The sequence below is a fragment of the Acipenser ruthenus genome, chromosome 1 (assembly GCF_902713425.1).
Source record: "Acipenser ruthenus chromosome 1, fAciRut3.2 maternal haplotype, whole genome shotgun sequence".
In the NCBI taxonomy this organism is placed as follows: domain Eukaryota; kingdom Metazoa; phylum Chordata; class Actinopteri; order Acipenseriformes; family Acipenseridae; genus Acipenser; species Acipenser ruthenus.
In genome coordinates, this window is record NC_081189.1 from 50,417,179 (window position 1) to 50,440,596 (window position 23,418).

Genomic DNA, 23,418 nt, shown 5'->3' on the forward strand with positions numbered 1-23,418 from the left:
TATTTTGTATTTAATCATATCTTGATGTAACTATCACTGTCACTGTTATCTGCTGTATTATTGAATTGTATTTTGTCACACTTGTACTTGCTTGAACCAAAGTCATTGTATTTATCTTGCTCTTATTGTATTACTTGTACTGTAACACTTGAAATGTATTTGCTTACGATTGTAAGTCGCCCTGGATAAGGGCGTCTGCTAAGAAATAAATAATAATAATAATAATAATAATAATAATAATAATAATAATATATAGCCCGTTACTATTTTTTACATATAACTCTATTAATGATGCCCTTATACTTGAATTCCAGGTGCTTATTTTAACTAGTTTTTGGTAGCAAGCACGGTCTTCCTCAAATTACTTTCAAGTTGTTTTGGGTGAGGTTGCCCGTGTCTGCATCCCTTTTACTTGTTCTGCAGCTTCACCCGGTTCACTTTTTATTCCAGGTTCACTGTTCGGGACCTCAACTAACATTTTACTTTATTTTGATACTTTGTTTGCATAATTTGTTTTATTTGTACCTGTAAATACAGCACACATTTAAATTAGGTCTACACACATAAATAACAGGTGCAGCAGACTCAACCGGAAGCTTTATTTTTTTGGGGGCAGGGCGGGGCTTGAAAAACAGCATGCTGTGTATACTTGCTGTATTTGATAATCATTTTGGACGACCCCTTACAGTTTTGAAGAAGAACTGCCATCAGTATGTCAGCACTTTCCAACACACATCCATTTTATAAAAGGGATTTCATTAGGATGTACTTTTCCAAAACACGCATTATTTATTTAATTATTTATTTTTTCCATATTAGGTTTAATTGGGGATTTATTAAAGGTTGTTTTGAGAACATTTTGGGGTAACGTTCTGCTCATTAAAATATGTATCATATTTTTCTAGGAGGAGACGATTATCTATTCAGGGATACCAAGATATTTAATAATAATAATAATAATAATAATAATAATAATAATAATAATAATAATAATAATAATTATAAGTAAAAAAACGAGCAATACAATCTTCAACTCTAGTCTTGCTGTAAATAATTTCATTCTTCCCATCACTTGTGCCAGTGCTGTATGTCTTGCATATGTGTTGGTTTCTCTGAAGGATCTCATTATACTTAGCTGATCTTATCATACTTTACTATGTACTACACATACCTCCCCTCCCCCCCAATAATTCCAATGACAATGTCATTAGAGTATAATCCGGGTACGAGTATTCGTAGGAGTACTGGTTTCCGAGTATAATTACAAGTACGGGTAATGGGTTTCTGCAAACCCTTTAAGGAACCTTGGCCCAAGGGCCCAAAAGAGATGTGACTGCAGGTTGTGTCTGCAGGTTCTGTTACGTGCTTACCTCAATTACTAACTCTCTTTCCAGCTGATCAAATGCCATTAGCCATTAGGATCTAAACATGTATCCATTCATAGGATGACAAATTGAAAAATAAAAATTCAAAAGCAGCAGCGCAGTGTATGCTGGGATAATGATTTCACAAAATCTAGATTTGCTCCATATTGCGTTTTAAGTTTGTCCTAATTACTGTAATGGAACTTTGTTTACTTTTGAATTTACCACATGGGGAAACTATATGCTCCCTGCTGCCTTACAGTATTAATGTATGTTTTTCAGTGTCTTAATAAGAATATTCAAGTTAAAACATTCACTGGAAGTCAGGCAAGGCAATTCATGAAGGACATCCCTAAATCTGTGAACAACAGAACTCTTTGTCATGCTCTCAATAAAGCGATTAAACAAAGGGCCAGAACTGTTTCATTACACATGCAATTCAAGTACATGAGAACATAGTTAACTGAATGTTTTGTGCTGGACATACTCCTCATGAACAACCTCAGGCACTTACCTATCTCACTGAGTAAAGTATGGATGGATTTAGCTTATCCTATGTTAGTCCACTGTAAGTGTTTTGTGTTTCATATTATCATAAACTCTTATAGACTTTAGTCGGGTCCTACAATACAATGCCCAAGTGTTACTTGGGGCATTTTTTTATTTTTCAGATTATCAACAGACCAGCCAAAACTAATAGTGTGTGGGCATGATTTTATCATGAGATTATTCAACAAAAAATTTATACCGTACGTACCCAACTTACATACCAGAAGAATACACTCAATAGAACCAGAGCATTTGCAAACTTACATTGATTTTAATGTTGTAGAAAATAACCCAATTTACTATACTTTTAGAAACAAAAACAAAAACATACATTACCTTATCTATATAATTCTTGGTGCCATTTTGCAATTCAAAACAATCATATAATTTATAATAAGAGCTGAATTTACACTATTATAATTGCAAAGACACTAATGTTTGTAAAACATACCCTTGAGAATGATGGAGGCTTAAATGGAATTGGGTTAGGCATTCCAGAAAGAGACTTAAAATGTGAGAATTGATGGGAGGAGCAGACTGAAATTAACATATTTCTACATACCACAAACCAGATTACCAAACACAGGACTGCAATGCAAACACAACATGCTTAAATGAAATGTATTTGCTAAAATTAAGAAGAAGCAACACACATGTTTTATCACAACACCACAAAGGACATTAAAAGGGGCAGATAAAAAGCTGTCAAGTACCTGGACATACAATCTGCAAGAGCGTTCTCTTTTCTGCAGCTGAAACCCCAAGCAGTGAGTTAGTACAATAAATTCACAGTATAAAGAATACAGTTAGAAACAAACAACACACTAGAAGCACAGAAAAATTTAATTACTTAATTTCTTTATGCAAGTCTATGCTCTTCCAAAGTAAACTGAATTATGTTTTACTGTTTCAATTTGTTAAGAAACCCAAATTGGGGATCAAACTCAGGCAACAAGTCATCTTATTATTTATGGAATACAAGAAATACATGTCTAAAATACATTACCTGTTTGTGAAATCTTTACATACCATGTCAAATAATACAATTTTAACAGTAATGCGTTTAAAGTTTCAAAGAAAGAAATGATAGGGAAGTGAAAAAGTAAACAGATGGTAACAAAACAAGGTCGTGAGAGCACTAAAATCCCATCAGTTAAAGTGGTTATTCAGAAAGCAACTACTAGCAAACATGAATTATCTTCAGTTAAACACGAAGGTATCTTTTTCTACACTATTTACATAGAGAGACATCTACCTAAATACTTTTGATAAATAATGCCTTTTCTATTCACAAAAAATTGTAAATGCATCCCTAATATATATATATATACAGATGTGCTCAAATTAGTTGGTACACCTCCACAAAAAACGAAGAATGCACAATTTTCTCTGAAATAACTTGAAACTGACAAAAGTAATTGGCATCCACCATTGTTTATTCCATATTTAATAGAAATCAGACTTTGCTTTTGATTTTTTATTCAACATAATATTGTAAATAAGAAAACAAATGAAAATGGCATGGACAAAAATGATGGGACCGCTAACCTAATATTTTGTTGCACAACCTTTAGAGGCAATCACTGCAATCAAACGTTTTCTGTAGCTCTCAATGAGACTTCTGCACCTGTTAACAGGTAGTTTGGCCCACTCTTCCTGAGCAAACTGCTCCAGCTGTCTCAGGTTTGATGGGTGCCTTCTCCAGACTGCAAGTTTCATCTCTTTCCATAGATGTTCGATAGGATTCAGATCAGGACTCATAGAAGGCCACTTCAGAATAGTCCAATGTTTTGTTCTTATCCATTCTTGGGTGCTTTTAGCTGTGTGTTTTGGGTCATTATCCTGTTGGAGGACCCATGACCTGCGACTGAGACAGAGCTTTCTGACACTGGGCAGTACGTTTCGCTCCAGAATGCCTTGATAGTCTTGAGATTTCATTGTGCCCTGCACAGATTCAAGGCACCCTGTGCCAGGCGCAGCAAAGCAGCCCCAAAACATAACCAAGCCTCCTCCATGTTTCACTGCAGGTATGGTGTTCTTTTCTTTGAAAGCTTCATTTTTTCATCTGTGAACATAGAGCTGATGGGACTTGCCAAAAAGCTCCAGTTTTGACTCATCTGTCCAAAGGACATTCTCCCAGAAGGATTGTGGCTTGTCAATATGCATTTTAGCAAATTCCAGTCTGGCCTTTTTATGTTTTTCTTTCAAAAGTGGAGTCCTCCTGGGTCTTCTTCCATGGAGCCCACTTTCGCTGAAAAAGCGACGGATGGTGCGATCACAAACTGACGTACCTTCACCTTGGAGTTCAGCTTGTATCTCTTTGGCAGTTATCCTTGGTTCTTTTTCTACCATTCGCACTATCCTTCTGTTCAATCTGGGGTCGATTTTCCTCTTGTGGCCGTGCCCAGGGAGGTTGGCTACAGTTCCATGGACCTTAAACTTCTTAATAATATTTGCAACTGTTGTCACAGGAACATCAAGCTGCTTAGAGATGGTCTTGTAGCCTTTACCTTTACCATGCTTGTCTATTATTTTCTTTCTGATCTCCTCAGACAACTCTCTCCTTTGCTTTCTCTGGTCCATGTTCAGTGTGGTGCACACAATGATACCAAACAGCACAGTGACTAATTTTCTCCATTTAAATAGGCTGAATGACTGATTACAAGATTGGAGACATGTGTGATACTAATTAAAGAAACTAATTAGTTTGAAATATCACTATGATCCAATTATTTATTATCTTTTCTAAGGGGTACCAACAAATGTGTCCAGGCCATTTTAGAATATCTTTGTAGAATAAGAATTAATCTCTTTTTACACAGCTTCTTTGCTTTATTCTATGACATACCAAAGGCATGCAAGTATCCATGATAAAATAGCTTTCAATTTCATCACTTTTCAGGAGGAATGAAGCATTATTTCAATGAGCTGTAAGGGTACCAACAAATTTGAGCACGTCTGTATATATATATACAGCTCTGGAAAAAATTAAGAGACCACTGCAAAATTATCAGTTTCTCTGGTTTTACTATTTATAGGTATGTGTTTGGGTAAAATGAACATTTTTGTTTTATTCTATAAACTACTGACAACATTTCTCCCAAAATTCCAAATAAAAATATTGTCATTTAGAGCATTTATTTGCAGAAAATGACAACTGGTCAAAATAACAAAAAAGATGCAGTGTTGTCAGACCTCGAATAATGCAAAGAAAATAAGTTTATATTCATTTTTAAACAACACAATACTAATGTTTTAACTTAGGAAGAGTTCAGAAATCAATATTTGGTGGAATAACCTTGATTTTCAAGCACAGCTTTCTTGCGTCTTGGCATGCTCTCCACCAGTCTTTCACACTGATGTTGGGTGACTTCATGCCACTCCTGGGGTTCAGGTCTGGAGATTGGGCTGGCCATGACAGGGTCTTGATCTGGTGGTCCTCAAGGTGTGGATGGAGGACCACCAGATCAAGACCCTGTCATGGCCAGCCCAATCTCCAGACCTGAACCCCATTGAAAACCTCTGGAATGTGATCCAGAGGAAGATGGATGGTCACAAGCCATCAAACAAAGCCGAGCTGCTTGAAGTTTTGCGCCAGGAGTGGCATAAAGTCACCCAACATCAATGTGAAAGACTGGTGGAGAGCATGCCAAGACGCAAGAAAGCTGTGCTTGAAAATCAAGGTTATTCCACCAAATATTGATTTCTGAACTCTTCCTAAGTTAAAACATTAGTATTGTGTTGTTTAAAAATGAATCTGAACTTATTTTCTTTGCATTATTCGAGGTCTGACAACACTGCATCTTTTTTGTTATTTTGACCAGTTGTCATTTTCTGCAAATAAATGCTCTAAATGACAATATTTTAATTTGGAATTTGGGAGAAATGTTGTCAGTAGTTTATAGAATAAAACAAAAATGTTCATTTTACCCAAACACATACCTATAAATAGTAAAACCAGAGAAACTGATAATTTTGCAGTGGTCTCAATTTTTTTCAGAGCTGTATATATATATATATATATATATATATATATATATATATATATATATATATATATATATAACATGATTTTAAAAAACCCTACAGGCTTACCGATTCATCATCTTTTTTTTTTTGCCTTTTAAAGAAGCTACTCTACCTCTGCCTTTTTTCAGGCAACAAAAACACAACAAGCACTTCACTGAATGGCTGTCTTTGTTTTGTTTTCATTTTGTAAACTGTCAAATGATTCCACAATCATCACATTATCAGGAGATTTACTGTAAAGTAAAGCCTGTAGCTTTTGTGTGTTGTTTGTGCATGCATGTGTGTGTGTCGTGTTTTAACATTTCCATGAATGTATCTAATGCTCCTAATTTTCATCCCAGTTTTATGTTACTAAGTTCTTACTGTCCAGGTTTCACTGGATGAAATAAAAGAGAGGAAATGATAAAGGAGATATTTCCTGTGAATGCACAGAAAAAATGAGGTGAGACACAGCAAACTGTTTCATTAATACTTGTAAGGCTTACCTTGCTTAAACTGCGAGCAGCACTGTCTTTCCCACCTGGGGTAAGGTTGCGCAGCTGCACATCAAGTAAATCCACTAGCTGGTCCAGTGCCTTAACAGCATATGTTATGTCACCCGCATGAATCCCACTCTTAGTTTGTTCTGAAAGCTCCCTTGCAATGATAGCTGCTGTCTCTCCTGACTTCAGCTACAATCACAAAAGGTTTAAAAATAAATAAATAAATAAATAATAATATCCATCACTACCAAAAATGTAGCTATGAAATGCAATAAAATCTGTATGAACTGACCTTAGAAAAAGCATAATATCCTTCATGTGTATTCTAATATAATGAAAAGCTTGAACAAGTATGCAATTTGTCATGCAATTTGATTAGCTATTAGTGATTAATCACAAATTTGATTGGGCTTACTATGGGACAGGGGCATTAAGTCAAGAAAGAGTTTAAGACAAAACAAATCTCATCTTCAAAACAGGGGAACTGTTTCTATTTTAGTTACTAATAAAATCATGGTACTTATTGAGAGCTATGACTGAATTGTGTTCAGAATCATAGCTAAGTTGGGTGAAATTAAGGTTCTGCTGTGTTTCATGTTACCCAACACTGCCCACACCTCAATAATATGCATTGCTTCAATTTGAAGAAAATCAATAGCAATTCAATTTGCAGGATTTTATATAATGTACTGGATTTTATATAATGTACTGGATTTTATATAATGTACTGGATTTTGCCTAATTTTTATCCAAAGATTGCAATATCTTAATTTCACTTTTCAATAGATGCCAGTGAGCCTGTAGAAGTCATAGTTCAGTAACCCCAAGAGAGGCTTGATTGGGGGATGCTAAATGTTCATTTTATTGTTTATTTTTAAAAATGTTTTAGCAACTTCTTATTGGCCTCTTATTCAATTTCTGTAAGAATAGTTGTCAAAGTAAACAATAAAGTGGATATACTTGCCTTGCAGGGTGATGAACAAAAAAATGTTGCCTATGGGAGTGGGGGGGTCTATTATCTCTGAATAATTATCTTAAACTCTTACATCGATAGGGTTGTCCTATAACAAAGAATAATGACCTAAGGCTATAAACAAAAGTAAATGAACACATTTTATGCAAATGAGCATTTGGTATAGCATTGCATGTTGCAAAGAACTCTTTGGGCTACATTCTCAAAGTTTTTTTTACTCAAAAACTAACTGTGACATAAAAGAGGGCAGGGCAAAGCCCTGCTGTTAAAGTATTGTTTTGTTTTTATTTTAAGGTATTTAAAACAAATGTATTGTTTATTTATTTTAGAACGGGGTACCCCTCCGCCCCTGTGCAGTTTATTATTTTGTGTTTGTATTGTGATTTATTTATTTGTATATAATGACAACGAAAGCCATGTGTTTTGTTATTGTTTTTGTTTCTGGCAGAGGCGAGATTGGGGAGCTCGTCCTCTGCCAGGGTATAATTAAAAACTTTGTGTAGAAGGTCATAAATGTGTTGCTAATCGGGAGATGGTCACCTGCATATAAGCCTGCAGCTCTCTGCACTCTGGGTGGGTGTTCAGAGGAGTGAACGAGAGCGGAGGAGACGACAGAAATCAAATTAAAAATAAATCTAGGAACAGTGAAGGCGATTTGCCCAGCCTGACCTGGATCATTTCTATGGTTATTGTGTTTTTGATTATTTTGTTTAAACTTTTATTTTGCTCTGTGAGCATTGTTTTGTTAAAGCCTTTTTTTGGTTATTTTGTTATTTAAATAAAAACGGTGCACGTCGCGTCTTTTGCCCTGCAGTACTGCGTTTGTTTTTGTTCCTGCGTCTGGCCTGACATCACCACACAGCTACCCTGTCACACTAACATATATGCATTTTTTTCTTGAAAACATAAACTAATACATCAATTATTATTATTATTATTATTTATTTCTTAGCAGACACCCTTATCCAGGGCGACTTACAATTGTTACAAGATATCACATTACAACTCTAAAACTAACAAGAAACAACACATTTCTGGTTTGGTTATTTATGGGTGTGTTATCCCTTTCTGAAAAAATCAAACAAATGACAATTAGTTGTAAATACTATGGTTTTTAAAATGTCGCTATTTTCTTTATGTTTCTAAGGTTGTATTTGTTTTACCACCAGAGTGTTGCATTCTTCTAAATGAAATATGACATTTTAGACAGCTAAGATTTTGCTATTCTAATTTTACACAAACACTCACACAAACATAGCAGTGAATCCCTAAGGTGCAGCCTTACTTTATATGTGATTTGATTGACCCAGGGAGAGGTACAATTACTAAGATCCGGTCCTTGTGGGTCCCAGTATCCATCAGGAGCCAAGCATACAAAAGTTGCAACACCTAAAATGAGGACACACAAAGTACATTTTTTATATTAAAATATGTAGAATGTCTTTAGAAGTGTCCAACATTTTGAAGACTGTTCTCCTGAAAAGGCTTTCTCTTAACTTGTATGAGTATGAACACAAAGATCATGCTCCAGTTGTTTAGGGCCCAGGGAGCTTCACTATCACACTCACTATATATGCTCTGATTTATAGCATAATCTATGTGAATGGCATGCGTCTTAAAAACAACACACAAAATAGAAATGTGCACTCACTCACTGAGCCACCTCATAGGATATATAAAAACATTGGCTTGTGACACAATCATCAGTAAGTTAGGACCACCAGCAAGGTGTGTAAGGGAAACCAGGCGCCTTATAATTGTTACAACATATCACATTATTTTTACATACAATTGCCCATTTATACAGTTGGGTTTTTACTGGAGCAATCTAGGTAAAGCACCTTGCTCAAGGGTACAGCAGCAGCATCCTCCACCTGGGATTGAACCCACAACCCTCCGGTCAAGAGTCCAGAGCCCTAACCACTACTCCACATTGCTTCTTACATGCAGATTGCTCTTTATTTGGTGTGAAAGGAGCAATCCATATATGCACCCCTCATGGGGGATGCCTAATAACTAGTAGGATTAAATAAAGGGTCATAGTCAATACTAAGTTCTGTTCATTATAGTATGTGGGAATTTAGCTTGTACTAGGCTAAAATCCATTGCATTTACTCAGTACATATCTAGTAGTGTAGATTATATTTCACAACTGAGTAAAAAATGAATAGTAAGGAATTCTACAGATCATCTGTTGTTTTATTGTTAAAAAGAGAGTTAATATATACAAACCCCTGATTTAATTAAGGTTTAGATTAATACATTATTAAATTATTTTATTAGATCTGGTAGTCAGTGCTGGGTTCCTGAGAGAGGTAGCTGCTTTCACTATTCACTGTATTAACTGCTGAAGAAAATATAAAGTAACCCCTTTCAGCAAATAAAAAAGCACTTAATTCACCAATATTCAATGCACCGCGTATTTGTGTTTTTATTTGCCTGAAATCAACTGACAAGACATCTTTGACTGATATTCTTATTCTTTTGTAAATAAGAATACCATACTAGAAAGGGTCAACTATACATATACTGTCGTATTAGTGTAAAAGCCTTTTAATACATGCTAGTTTTTCAGGATGCATTTTTAACATTACCTATCATGCCTGGAGGACAAGGCTGTTTTGCAACCTGTCCCTGACGAGTCTTGGGCCAAGAGATCTCAGGTTCTCCCACCGGTTCACAACCCTCTGTGACTATGCTTGGTAGCTGGGATGATGGAGCTGGCCTTGTGGTGATGTCAGGAATGCCTTGCTCAAGTGGTATTAAGATGGTGGTGCTCTTGGCATGTCGCCCAGCAATGGTAGTCATTGTTGCTTTGGTCGCAGTGATTGTAGTGGATCTGGCTGTTGTTCTGGTGCTTGTGGTATCCAGGTAGATCAGTACAGAGGAAGACGATTCTACAACATGACAAAAGTGCCAAAAAAGTGAATTAAAGTAAACCTTAGGGAAGTAACTAGTCATAGCCATTAAAGCTGAAACAGGATTTTCTAATGTGGTAAATTGTATATCTTTCTAGTGACTCATATACAAAAGGCATAATCAATAATCTAGCACATTTTCTTTATGTTTATTTTCTGCTGTACAGTTTGTGGTTTATTTTGATAGGACATGAAAAATAAATTGTTTACATTTTCCATGTCTCTAGATGCTTGGAGTGTAGAAGCCTTCTAGTCCCATCCCAACACCGCATTGCAAATTATTGTTCATCTTTTTCTGGCCTGGGACTTTTGCGAATTTCATTTTGCAAATAAGGAACCAATCTTGTAATAGTCTGGTTTAAGCTCTATTACAAGGCATTAGAGACAAAATGTCAAACAGGAAGTGTTTGCTGTCAGCAAGTAAAACAATATGCAGTAAATAATTAAAGGACACAGCAAATGTGCTCTCTGTGATAAAACATATTGGGCAAAATTTTGGTGGGAGTGCAAGGCGAAACACGGTTACAATATACAGCACTTAAGATTCTTTAGACTACACCCAACATATTGTGGAGCCTACGCAAAATCATGGCCAAACCTTAGATTTGGTCATCTCTCAGGGCTTAGGTGTTCATAGTCTATCAAAATTAGATCTTGCTACCTCCGATCATCTTGCTATTCCTTTTAATATTGAGTTGCCCTTACAAAATAAGAGACAACTGCATTCTTATAAAACTCATTCAATAAACCCTTTAACTACATCTAAGTTTTCTAATATATTAAGGTTATCACCACTCATTCCTTCTCAGTCATTGTCATTAGATGAGTTAGTTGACAGCTATAATACTCTCTTAAAAACTACCTTTGATATAGTAGCCCCGGTCAAAATTCGCACTGTCCCCTCTAAACAAACTTCACCTTGGGTAACTGCTGACATACACCAGATGAAAAGGGAAGGTCGTAAATTGGAACGCAGATGGAGGACTACAAAACTGTGTATCTGTTTTGAAATCTGGAAACAGCATCAGATGAATTTCAATAATGCTCTAAACAATAATGCTCTGAATGCAGAAGCTCATATTTTTCCACTATTATTAATGCAAATAAAAATAACTCTAGAGTTCTTTTTTCAACCATTGAAAAATGAGTTAACCCATCTTCTACTGCACCTCCTTTGATTGAAGCCACACCTGCTAAGTGTGAAGAATTTCTTAATTATTTTCACAATAAAATTATCAAATATCAGGGATCAAATCTCTCAGAATGGCCCTGTAACAGGGGAGGTCTGTGCTGACTATCTGGCGTATGTGTGGTTCTGCAGGAAGAGGGCAGCAGCCTCGTAAGATCTGCCTGTCAATCATGGCGCAGACATGGACAGGTGGGGAAGAGGGTGTGTTTGCTTTCCCTCTCTGAGTGGCTGAGAGGCGGGCCTTGGGGGATTGCTTGGCCCATAAGAACTGCACTTGGTTGTGCATTTGGGGGGCCGGAGAGAGGATACCCAGTGACAATTACGTACCCGAGGGGACGTGTGTAGTTAATGGGGATCTCTGGCCACCCCAGTGTATAGAAATAAATAGCTGAGCGTAGGTCGGAGGCCCGTACTGACGGGGGCACTGCGTAAGCAGCACTTTTCGTTTTGTAGTTTTATTACTGTGTTTTATTTTCCCTTTTCATTTCACCTTTTGTTTTCATTATTATTTTGAGCACCTGTAAGTGCCCCTGTTACCAGTACAGGCCACAGTCAACAGCGCCCTCTGCTAAGGTTTTAGAGAAGGTGGTAGCTGGCCAACTCAATATATTTCTTGGTGATAACCAAATACTTGAAAAGTTTTAATCAGGCTTTAGATCTGGTCACAGTACAGAGACTGCCCTAGTCAAAGTGCTGAATGATTTACTAATGACTCCGATAACATATCCATTCTGGTTCTGTTAGATCTAAGTGCAGCATTTGATACCATTGATCATGCTATTTTAACTGATCGCCTTGAAAATTGGATAGGGCTATCACAAACTGTTTTAGACTGGCTTAGGTCAATCTTACAGACAGGCAGAATTTTGTTTCAATAGCAGACTCTGTATCACAATTATCTACCATCTCCTGTGGTGTCCCCAGGGCTCCATTATTGGCACCTTACTATTCTCCTTATACATGCTACCATTGGGCATGATTATCCATAAACACCATGTACATTTTCACTTTTATGCTGATGACACACAACTTTACATCTCTGTAAATCCTGGGGATATATCAGCTGTCTCCACCCTATTTGCATGTCTGTCGGAGGTGGAAAGCTGGATGTTCCAAAAGTTAAATTCAGATAAGACTGAAGTCTTGCTCTTAGGTTCTCAGCAGAAATTGGAGTTGGTAAATTCTATAAAAACAAATTTAGGTAAATATAATTCAAATATAAATTCCAAGGCCAGCAACCTGGGATTTGTAATTTATTCTGATTTATGTTTTGAGGCTCATATTTGCAATACCACTAACGTGTCCTTTTATCATTTACGTAACATTGCCAAGATTAGGTCTTTTTTATCATTGCCTGATACTGAGAAGCTAATTCATGCATTTGTTTAATCTAGCCTGTATTACTGCAATGCTTTGTTATCTGGGCTACCAAATCATGCCTTATTCCGTTTGCAGCTTGTTCAAAATGCAGCTGCCAGGGTGCTAAGTAGAACAAAGAAAAGAGAGCACATAACTCCAGTATTGGCTGCACTTCACTGGCTTCCAGTACATTTTAGAATTGATTTTAAGGTCTTGCTGCTGACTTATAAGGCACTCCATGGTCTGGCTCCTGACTATCTAAAAGAGCTCCTGTGCCCATATGCACTTGTCCGTGCTCTAAGGTCAGCGGACTCCGGTCTTTTGCTTGTTCCAAAGATTAAGAAAGGGTGAAAGAGCTTTTAGCTATACACACCAACATTGTGGAATAGATTGCCATCCGACATCAGAGAAGCAGAGTCACTTAATGTTTTTAAGTCAAGGTAAACTAGTTTTTTAATCCTGATTTTATGTATCAATCTATTATTGTTTTAAACGTGTTCATAAGAACATAAGAACATAAGAACGTTTACAAATGAGACGAGGCCATTCGGCCTATCTTGCTTGTTTGATTGTTAGTAGCTTATTGATCCCAGAATCTCATCAAGCAGCTTCTTGAAGGATCCCAGGGTGTCAGCTTCAACAACATTACTGGGGAGTTGGTTCCAAACCCTCACAATTCTCTGTGTAAAAAAGTGCCTCCTATTTTCTGTATTTCACTGTATTTCTGTTTTTAAACTGAGTTGTTTTTGAAGTTGTTGCTTATTTTTTATTAATATTACCAATTTTGCTGTAAAAATTGTGTTTCTCATTCTGTATTTTGTTGTTTTTATTGTATTGTAAAGCACTTTGAGACACTTGTGTGAAAGGTGCTATATAAATAAATAAAACTTTAAAAATAAATTAAATAAAACTTTAAAGATGGGATCCTGAAGAACATGCGTTTGTCTGACTAATGTGCTGAGAAGGATAAAAAAGGGACAGTACCTACACAAGATTTTAACTGTAGGCTACATTAACAGCACACTACCATATGTCAACTTAACAATGATTCAGATGGACAGTGATATATATATATATATATATATATATATATACAGCTCTGGAAAAAATTAAGAGACCACTGCAAAATTATCAGTTTCTCTGGTTTTACTATTTATAGGTATGTGTTTGTATAGGTAAAATGAACATTTTTGTTTTATTCTATAAACTACTGACAACATTTCTCCCAAATTCCAAATAAAAATATTGTCATTTAGAGCATTTATTTGCAGAAAATGACAACTGGTCAAAATAACAAAAAAGATGCAGTGTTGTCAGACCTCGAATAATGCAAAGAAAATAAGTTCAGATTCATTTTTAAACAACACAATACTAATGTTTTAACTTAGGAAGAGTTCAGAAATCAATATTTGGTGGAATAACCCTGATTTTCAAGCACAGCTTTCATGCGTCTTGGCATGCTCTCCACCAGTCTTTCACATTGATGTTGGGTGACTTTATGCCACTCCTGGCGCAAAACTTCAAGCAGCTCGGCTTTGTTTGATGGCTTGTGACCATCCATCTTCCTCTTGATCACATTCCAGAGGTTTTCAATGGGGTTCAGGTCTGGAGATTGGGCTTGCCATGACAGGGTCTTGATCTGGTGGTCCTCCATCCACACCTTGATTGACCTGGCTGTGTGGCAGGGAGCATTGTCATGCTGGAGAAAACAGTCCTCAGAGTTGGGGAACATTGTCAGAGCAGAAGGAAGCAAGTTTTCTTCCAGGACAACCTTGTACTTGGCTTGATTCACGCGTCCTTCACAAAGACAAATCTGCACGATTCCAGCCTTGCTGAAGCACCCCCAGATGAGTCCAATTTTCAGCTTTGCCCAACACCTGGTCGTCTAATGGTTAGACGGAGACCTGGAGAGGCCTACAAGCCACAGTGTCCCGCACCCACTGTGAAATGTGGTGGAGGATCGGTGATGATCTGGGGGTGCTTCAGCAAGGCTGGAATCGGGCAGCTTTGGCATGAATCAAGCCAAGTACAAGGTTGTCCTGGAAGAAAACTTGCTTCCTTCTGCATGAGACAGAGGTGCATGACAGAAGGACTACCAATAGTGCTGTGATATGAATCTATGACCTAGCATAACTTTCTGTTGTATGGAATTGCAGATGTTCAATGGCCTAATACAGTCTTTTGCAAGGGAGGAAGGGGTGATGGGCTGGCATTAGCATTCATACTAACATGGATAGGGGGAATGGGAGCACTTTAAAAAACATGCAACAGATGTATGACACAATGATATTGTCACCTGCAAAAATGGAAGTGTATGAGGTACACTGTTATGAAACTGTGTTCACATGGGCGAGTGGAATGTGCTGTGTCATGTCAGATTGAGAGGGCAGCACCAACAACAGGGATCAACCAAGACTTTTTCAGTGTCACACTGGATGAGCAACATAATACAGTTTAATGGGAGGGATGACCTCACCGTCACAGTTGGGCTGTACATGTTGTGCTGTAATACCAGTATGTTCTGTATTCTACAGTGTTTTAGGACTATGGGCCAAATATTAAAACGCCTTGCGTGTGTCGCAAGGGGAGTTGTAGAGATTTTTTTCCATAAGTCCTTTTTGCGAAAAATTGTACGCTTTTGAGTGAGATTCAAAATATATGCTGCATTGGAAAAAATGAGTTTGCGAGCTGTTCTCTCGCAAGTGCTTTTCCCTCAAATTTGGGGGATGTGTCATGAATAATTCCGCAAGTTCACCACCACGGTCAAAATTCAAAAATTAATTTGCTCGCCAATCACTTTGTTGCATGGAAATCACTTAAGACTGGTTGCACGCCTCTTGATTATTTCAGGACAATGTTTCTAGTTAAAGAGTGAACATGGCTTTCAGACAGCTACATTTGCAAATGCTAGCAGACCAAGAGAAAAAGAGGAAATAGCATGCGGGCAGAATATACAGACAACGTATAACATTCCTTGACTTGTCTACTGAAGAAGTCCTTAGTTAATTTATACTTTGATTAAACATTATAACATTTTGGTTTATTTCCAATGCAAAGCAGTAGTATGTGCAGAAAAAAATTAAAGGCACATGCATGACATATTACACATGCATGACAAATTATCTCATGACTATCTATATAGGTGGGACGGACTGCACTTAAACAGAAAGGGAACCAATCTACTCGGAGAAAGGATCCTTGAGGAGGTCCAGAAGCATTTAAACTAGAAAGGAAGGGGGGAGAAAACAAAAAAATAGAAGGGAGACCACATCAAAACAAGTGCAACAACTCAGGTAAGACAACTATTAAATGTATTTATCTTAATGCTAGAAGTCTCAGAAACAAAATGTTAGAACTTGAAGCTACTGCACAAACAAGTAACTACGATGTGATAGGTGTTACAGAAACTTGGTTGTCTGAGATTGATGGAGACGAATATAATATTAGTGGGTACACACTATATAGGAAAGACAGGCAGGACAGAAGAGGCGGAGGGTAGCGCTATACATAAGAAATAGTCTTGAAGCCCAGGTGTTAAATCAGGACAAAGAAAACAATGCAGAATCAATATGGGTCAGAATAACGGACACAAATTCAAAGGGCATAATAATAGGAGCATGCTATAGACCGCCAAATTCAGACGCTGAGCAAAATAATCTGTTATACAATGACATTCGAAATGCGTGTAGAAAAGGAGAAGCCATACTAATGGGGGATTTCAACTTCCCCCATATAAAATGGGAAAACCTGATGGGGGGCACGACGGACGAAATTGAAATGGTGGAAATGACAAATGACTGCTTCCTAACGCAATTTGTCAAGGCACCGACTAGAGGGGAGGCATGCCTTGATTTAGTCTTTTGCTAAAGTTAAAACTTCCACTGTTAAAATATCTATTTAGTCCAGCTCAGTGTTATAAAAATGGAGACGGAATACTGGTCCCAAGTTGAACTTCTTACACTGGCATAAAATTCCCTTTATGTTGTTGATTTTTTGGACTTATTTCCATTAAATGAATGTCCATATTTTTGTTCTTTAAGTACATTAACTAACCTGTGCTGTAGTTTTTTCCTATTGTTTGTTTTCTATTTCATTTAGCTGTTCCTCATCTATTGTTATGTGTCTACTCTTGCTGGTGCTCTTATTTTATTTATTTTTTTCAGATGGCCTGCTGTCTTCACTCAAAGTTGGTGTTGTACCAGTTATGTGGAGTTTCATCCCCAAATATATTAAAGGAAATAGGTGAAATACCACTCAGTGTGGTTTTGTAACAAACAACAAATAAAATGGTAGTTTGTCGTGGAATTTAGAATGTAGTGGTGCGCAGTGATTCATTCAGTGTGAAGCGGCTCTTTAGTATGCAAACCATGCTATATATACACATGGTCATGTGATGCTGTTTAACCAATCAGAGGTTGTTTTTTTCCAAGCCGTGTTATATATATTTGGTAATTGTGCAATATAATTAATTATTAATTATACACGTTGATAGAGGAGGAAAGTGATGTAGAAAACATTTTGTTTGAATTACATTAATACATACATAAGAACATAAGAACATAAGGAAGTTTACAAACGAGAGGAGGCCATTCAGCCCATCTTGCTTGTTTGGTTGTTAGTAGCTTATTGATCCCAGAATCTCATCAAGCAGTTTCTTGAAGGATCCAAGGGTGTCAGCTTCAACAACATTACTTGGGAGTTGGTTCCAGACCCTCACAATTCTGTGTGTAAAAAAGTGCCTGCTATTTTCTGTTATGAATGCCCCTTTCTCTAATCTCCATTTGTGACCCCTGGTCCTTGTTTCTTTTTTCAGGTCAAAGAAGTCCCCTGGGTCGACACTGTCTATACCTTTTAGGATTTTGAATGTTTGAATCAGATCGCCGCATAGTCTTCTTTGTTCAAGACTGAATAAATTCAATTCTTTTAGCCTGTCTGCATACGACATGCCTTTTAAACCCGGGATAATTCTGGTTGCTCTTCTTTGCACTCTTTCTAGAGCAGCAATATCCTTTTTGTAATAAGGTGACCAGAACTGAACAAATATTCTAGGTGAGGTGTTACTAATGCATTGTAAAGTTTTAACATTACTTCCCTTGATTTAAATCAACACTTCTCACAATATATCCAAGCATCGTGTTGGCCTTTTTTATAGCTTCCCCACATTGTCTAGATGAAGACATTTCTGAGTCAACATAAACTCCTAGGTCTTTTTCATAGTTCCCTTCTTCAATTTCAGTATCTCCCATATGATATTTATAATGCACATTTTTATTGCCTGCATAATACTTTACACTTTTTTCTATTAAATTTCATGTGCCATGTGTCTGCCCAATTCCGAATGCTGTCTAGATCATTTTGAATGACCTTTGCTGCTGCAACAGTGTTTGCCACTCCTCCTATTTTTGTGTCATCTGCAAATTTAATTAGTTTGCTTACTATACCAGAATCTAAATCATTAATGTAGATTAGGAATAGCAGAGGACCTAATACTGATCCCTGTGGTACACCACTGGTTACCTCGCTCCATTTTGAGGTTTCTCCTCTATAATCAGTACTTTCTGTTTTCGACATGTTAACCACTCCCTAATCCATGTGCATGCATTTCCATGAATCCCTACTGCGTTCAGTTAGAGAATTAATCTTTTATGTGGGACTTTGTCAAAAGCCTTCTGGAAATCTAAATAAACCATGTCGTATGCTTTGCAGTTATCCATTTTCAATGTTGCATCCTCAAAAAAGTCAAGTAGGTTAGTTAGACATGATCTCCCTTTCCTAAAACCCTGCTGACTGTCTCCCAGGATATTGTTACCATATAGGTAATTTTCCATTTTGGATCTAATTATAGTTTCCATAAGTTTACATATAATAGAAGTCAGGCTTATTGGTCTGTAGTTACCTAGTACGGTTTTGTCTCCCTTTTTGTGGATCGGTATTACGTTTGCTATTTTCCAGTCTGTCGGTACAACCCCTGTGTCAAGAGACTGTTGCATAATCTTGGTTAGCGGTTTGTAAATAACTTCTTTCATTTCTTTGAGTACTATTGGGAGGATCTCATCCAGCCCAGGGGATTTGTTTATTTTAAGAGCTAATAGTCCCTTTAACACTTCTGCCTCTGTGTGGCAAAGTGCCCCGCCCCTGTGTGCAATTGTGTGTTCTATGTTGTATGTATGCGTGCGTATGTTAAATGTTGGTGTATAGATTGGTACACGGGATATAAACAGGTCTGTGTTTCACGTGTGTTTAAATTGTATATTTGTATTTAGGCACGGGATTGCACATCACGCACGTGCATTTAAAATATAATATGCGAGCACGGGGTTGCACAGAATTAATTCACGTGCTGGGATTCAAGTGAAGAATTAATTAGTAATTGAATCCCAGCACAACAGTATATATAGATGCACATTTTCATTCAGTCGGGGTTAGGTGTTCGGAAGAGGAGAACGGGTGAGAGAGAGAGAGAGGAGAGTTAAAATCATTAAAAGTTAACGTAAAGTGTTTGTTCTCACCGTGTTTGTTTGTCTCTCCGTGCACCGTTTGTTTAGTGTTAGTCCGTTTTGTCTGTCTTTTTATTTTGGCTACAAGTGCCGTGTCCTGTGTTTTGTGTACCGTTTAAAACCTTTTATTTGTTAATAAACGCTGAGTGCAGCCATTGCACTCAGCTCATCACCACCGTCTGTCTGTGTGTTTGAATTCCTCTGGTCTGACGCAACCCACTCTGGCCGTCTTTGTGACACGTGGTGTCAGAAGTGGGATAGCCGCGCCTCCAAGCGTCAGACCAGGAGGGGTCTGGATTAAAAAAAAAAAAAAAAAAAAAAAAAGGGATTACAAATATTGTTTTTGGGGAAAAAAAAAAAAGTCAATGGCAGAAGATGCCATCAAACTACTGGGGCTAGGGCTGGTTCCTTGAGAATGCTGGGCTGGAGGCCCAGTCTCTGCCCATAGTCGTCCGGGCCCTGTGGATGATGGACAGTGAGAGATGGGAGGCCTATCAGCAGGAACACACCCCAAACACCTTGGAGGAAGGTGTGGAGTTTGTCCTCAGCTACCTGGAGGCAACCATAAACGGAACAGCAGCCCAGGTAGCAGGACCACCAGCAGAGGAGTACCTGCTGTCCCCATCTCCACCAGCAGAGGGTGAGTACCTGCTGTCCCCATCTCCACCAGCAGAGGGTGAATGCCTGCTGGTTTTGCCTTCACAGCCCAAGCGGGAGGCAGAGACGGATAAAGAGGTGAAGGACAGGGAGGAGGAGTGCCGCCTAAGGGCCAGGCATCCACGGCGATGTAACAAGCCATCGCCGGGGTGCCTCCTCTGCGACCAGGATCACCTGTTCGCCCACTGTCCCTTCCGCAGTTATGGGGAGGAGCCTGAGCGTCCACAGCTCAAGCGGGAGGAGCCTGAGCGTCCACAGCCCAAATGGGAGGAGCCTGAACGTCCTACGCCTGAGTGGAAGGAGCCCGAACATCCTACGCCTGAGTGGGAGGAGCCCGAACGTCCTACGCCTGAGTGGGAGGAGCCCGAACGTCCACAGCCCAAGAGGGGGGAGTCTGTGCGTCCACAGCCCAAAAGGGAGGAGTCGGTGCGTCCACAGCCCAAAAGGGAGGAGTCGGTGCGTCCACAGCCCAAAAGGGAGGAGTCGGTGCGTCCACAGCCCAAAGGGAGGCAAGTCGGGGCTTCCACAGCCCTGGGACCCAAGCCACCAGCAGAGGGAAAATGCCTGCTGGTTCAGCCCCAAGAGCCGGAAGGGGAGGAGTTACAGGCTCAACCCCCTGAAAATTTTTGGGGGGGAGAAGGGCAGGATGCTGGTGTCCCCCAGCAGCCTCTAGCTATGCTGCTGAAGGCAGCACGGCGCGCACATGCCCAGCCGCCACAGCAGAGGGAGCCAGCACCGCCACAGCCTCCCTCTGAGTGGCCAGCATCAGCCCCATCGCCTCTGCCTCCACCACCGCCAGGAGCAGAGGAGCTGGATCTGCCTCTGCCTCCACCACCGCCAGGAGCAGAGGAGCTGGAGCTGCCTCTGCCTCCACCACCGCCAGGAGCAGAGGAGCTGGAGCTGCCTCTGCCTCCACCACCGCCAGGAGCAGAGGAGCTGGAGCTGCCTCTGCCTCCACCACCGCCAGGAGCAGAGGAGCTGGAGCTACCTCTGCCTCCACCACCGCCAGGAGCAGAGGAGCTGGAGCTGCCTCTGCCTCCGCCACCGCCCGGAGCAGAGGAGCAGGAGCTGCCTCTGCTGCCCGTACCTCCGCAGGGAGTACGGTGGCCGGAGCCCCAGAAAGGGGAGCTGCCGGCCACGAAGAAGGGGGAGGAGGTCTGGAGACCACTTTCCCCAGCAGCAGTTTCGCTGCAGGAGTTCTTGTGGCCGGAGCCCCACAGGAGGGAGCTGCCGGCTACGAAGAAGGGGGAGGTCAGGGGACCACCTGCCCCCGCAGCTTTTTCGCTGCAGGACGGGACCAGCATGTTGTCAGCCGTGCCACTACCGGCAGGGGAGCTGACAGCATTGCCAGCCATGGGCCTACTGAAGCCTCCCTTCCCAGCCCGAGACTTTGTCCTGGACTGCTGGATTTTTAAGGGGGGAGGTGGCCGTTGAGGCCATGTGTGCTGCGCACAAGGGGGGGTATATGTGGCAAAGTGCCCCGCCCCTGTGTGCAATTGTGTGTTCTATGTTGTATGTATGCGTGCGTATGTTAAATGTTGGTGTATAGATTGGTACACGGGATATAAACAGGTCTGTGTTTCACGTGTGTTTAAATTGTATATTTGTATTTAGGCACGGGATTGCACATCACGCACGTGCATTTAAAATATAATATGCGAGCACGGGGTTGCACAGAATTAATTCACGTGCTGGGATTCAAGTGAAGAATTAATTAGTAATTGAATCCCAGCACAACAGTATATATAGATGCACATTTTCATTCAGTCGGGGTTAGGTGTTCGGAAGAGGAGAACGGGTGAGAGAGAGAGAGGAGAGTTAAAATCATTAAAAGTTAACGTAAAGTGTTTGTTCTCACCGTGTTTGTTTGTCTCTCCGTGCACCGTTTGTTTAGTGTTAGTCCGTTTTGTCTGTCTTTTTATTTTGGCTACAAGTGCCGTGTCCTGTGTTTTGTGTACCGTTTAAAACCTTTTATTTGTTAATAAACGCTGAGTGCAGCCATTGCACTCAGCTCATCACCACCGTCTGTCTGTGTGTTTGAATTCCTCTGGTCTGACGCAACCCACTCTGGCCGTCTTTGTGACACTCTGTTATGCTAAAGTTATTTAAAATTGGATAGGAACAGGTCGACATGTGGGGCATGTTGTCCGTGTCCTCCTTTGTAAAAACCTGTGAAAAGTAATCATTTAATATATTTGCTATTTTTTTTTCTTCATCTATGATTTTGCCATTTGTGTCTCTTAGACATTTAACCTCCTCTTTGAATGTTCTCTTGCTGTTATAATATTGGAAAAAAAAATTTGAATTGTTTTTAGCCCCCTTAGCAATATTGATTTCTATCTCTCTCTTGGCCTTTCTAACTTCCTTTTTGACTTGTGTTTGCAGTTTCAAGTACACTTTCTGTGTGCTTTGTTTTTGGTCCCTTTTAAGCGCTCTGTAAAGTGCCTTTTTTCGCTGAATATCTTTTTCAATTGATCTATTAAACCATTTTGGCCATTTTGTTTTAGATTTAGATTTGTATACTTTTGGGATGTAATTGTTTTGTGCCTCTAGTACTACATTTTTAAAAAACAGCCATACTTTTTCTGTGGATGTTTTCTCTATTTTACTCCAATCTACTTCTGTTAGTCTCTGTTTCATACCTTCATAGTTTGCTTTTCTAAAATCGTAAACCTTAGCTTTAGTCATTAGTTTTGGGGTTTTAAAAAATATTTCAGATGAGACCATGTTGTGGTCTGAGTTTGCCAATGGCTCTCTGACCTCTGTTTTAGTTATTCTGTCTTCATTATTTGAAAAGACTAAATCAAGGCATGCCTCCCCTCTAGTCGGTGCCTTGACAAATTGCGTTAGGAAGCAGTCATTTGTCATTTCCACCATTTCAATTTCATCCGTCATGCCCCCCATCGGGTTTTCCCATTTTATATGGGGGAAGTTGAAATCCCCCATTAGTATGGCTTCTCCTTTTCTACACGCATTTCGAATGTCATTGTATTACAGATTATTTTGCTCAGCGTCTGAATTTGGCGGTCTATAGCATGCTCCTATTATTATGCCCTTTGAATTTGTGTCCATTATTCTGACCCATATTGAATCTGCATTGTTTTCTTTGTCCAGATTTAACACCTGGGCTTCAAGACTATTTCTTATGTATAGCGCTACCCCTCCGCCTCTTCTGTCCTGCCTGTCTTTCCTATACAGTGTGTACCCACTAATATTATATTCGTCTCCATCACTCTCAGACAACCAAGTTTCTGTAACACCTATCACATCGTAGTTACTTGTTAGTGCAGTAGCTTCAAGTTCTAACATTTTGTTTCTGAGACTTCTAGCATTAAGATAAATACATTTAATAGTAGTCTTACCTGAGTTGTTGCCCTTGTTTTGACGTGGTCTCCCTTCTG

General features: G+C 39.3%; 1 protein-coding gene across 13 annotated transcripts in view; it reads right to left on the bottom strand.

The window, feature by feature from the left end:
- The window catches only part of adgrl3.1 (adhesion G protein-coupled receptor L3.1), a 450,501-nt gene that overhangs the window by 193,595 nt on the left and 233,488 nt on the right, over positions 1-23,418 (bottom strand). For 10 of the 13 annotated variants that reach the window (XM_059026057.1, XM_059026051.1, XM_034035058.3 and 7 more), the window contains 4 exons: positions 9,992-10,294; positions 8,683-8,786; positions 6,428-6,613; positions 2,627-2,665 (listed from right to left, as the gene is read on the bottom strand). In XM_059026057.1, the coding sequence (XP_058882040.1) occupies positions 2,627-2,665; positions 6,428-6,613; positions 8,683-8,786; positions 9,992-10,294 (632 nt within the window). The remainder of the gene's footprint in view (positions 1-2,626; positions 2,666-6,427; positions 6,614-8,682; positions 8,787-9,991; positions 10,295-23,418) is intronic. The other 3 variants (XM_034035060.3, XM_059026100.1, XM_034035062.3) reach the window with 1 other exon arrangement.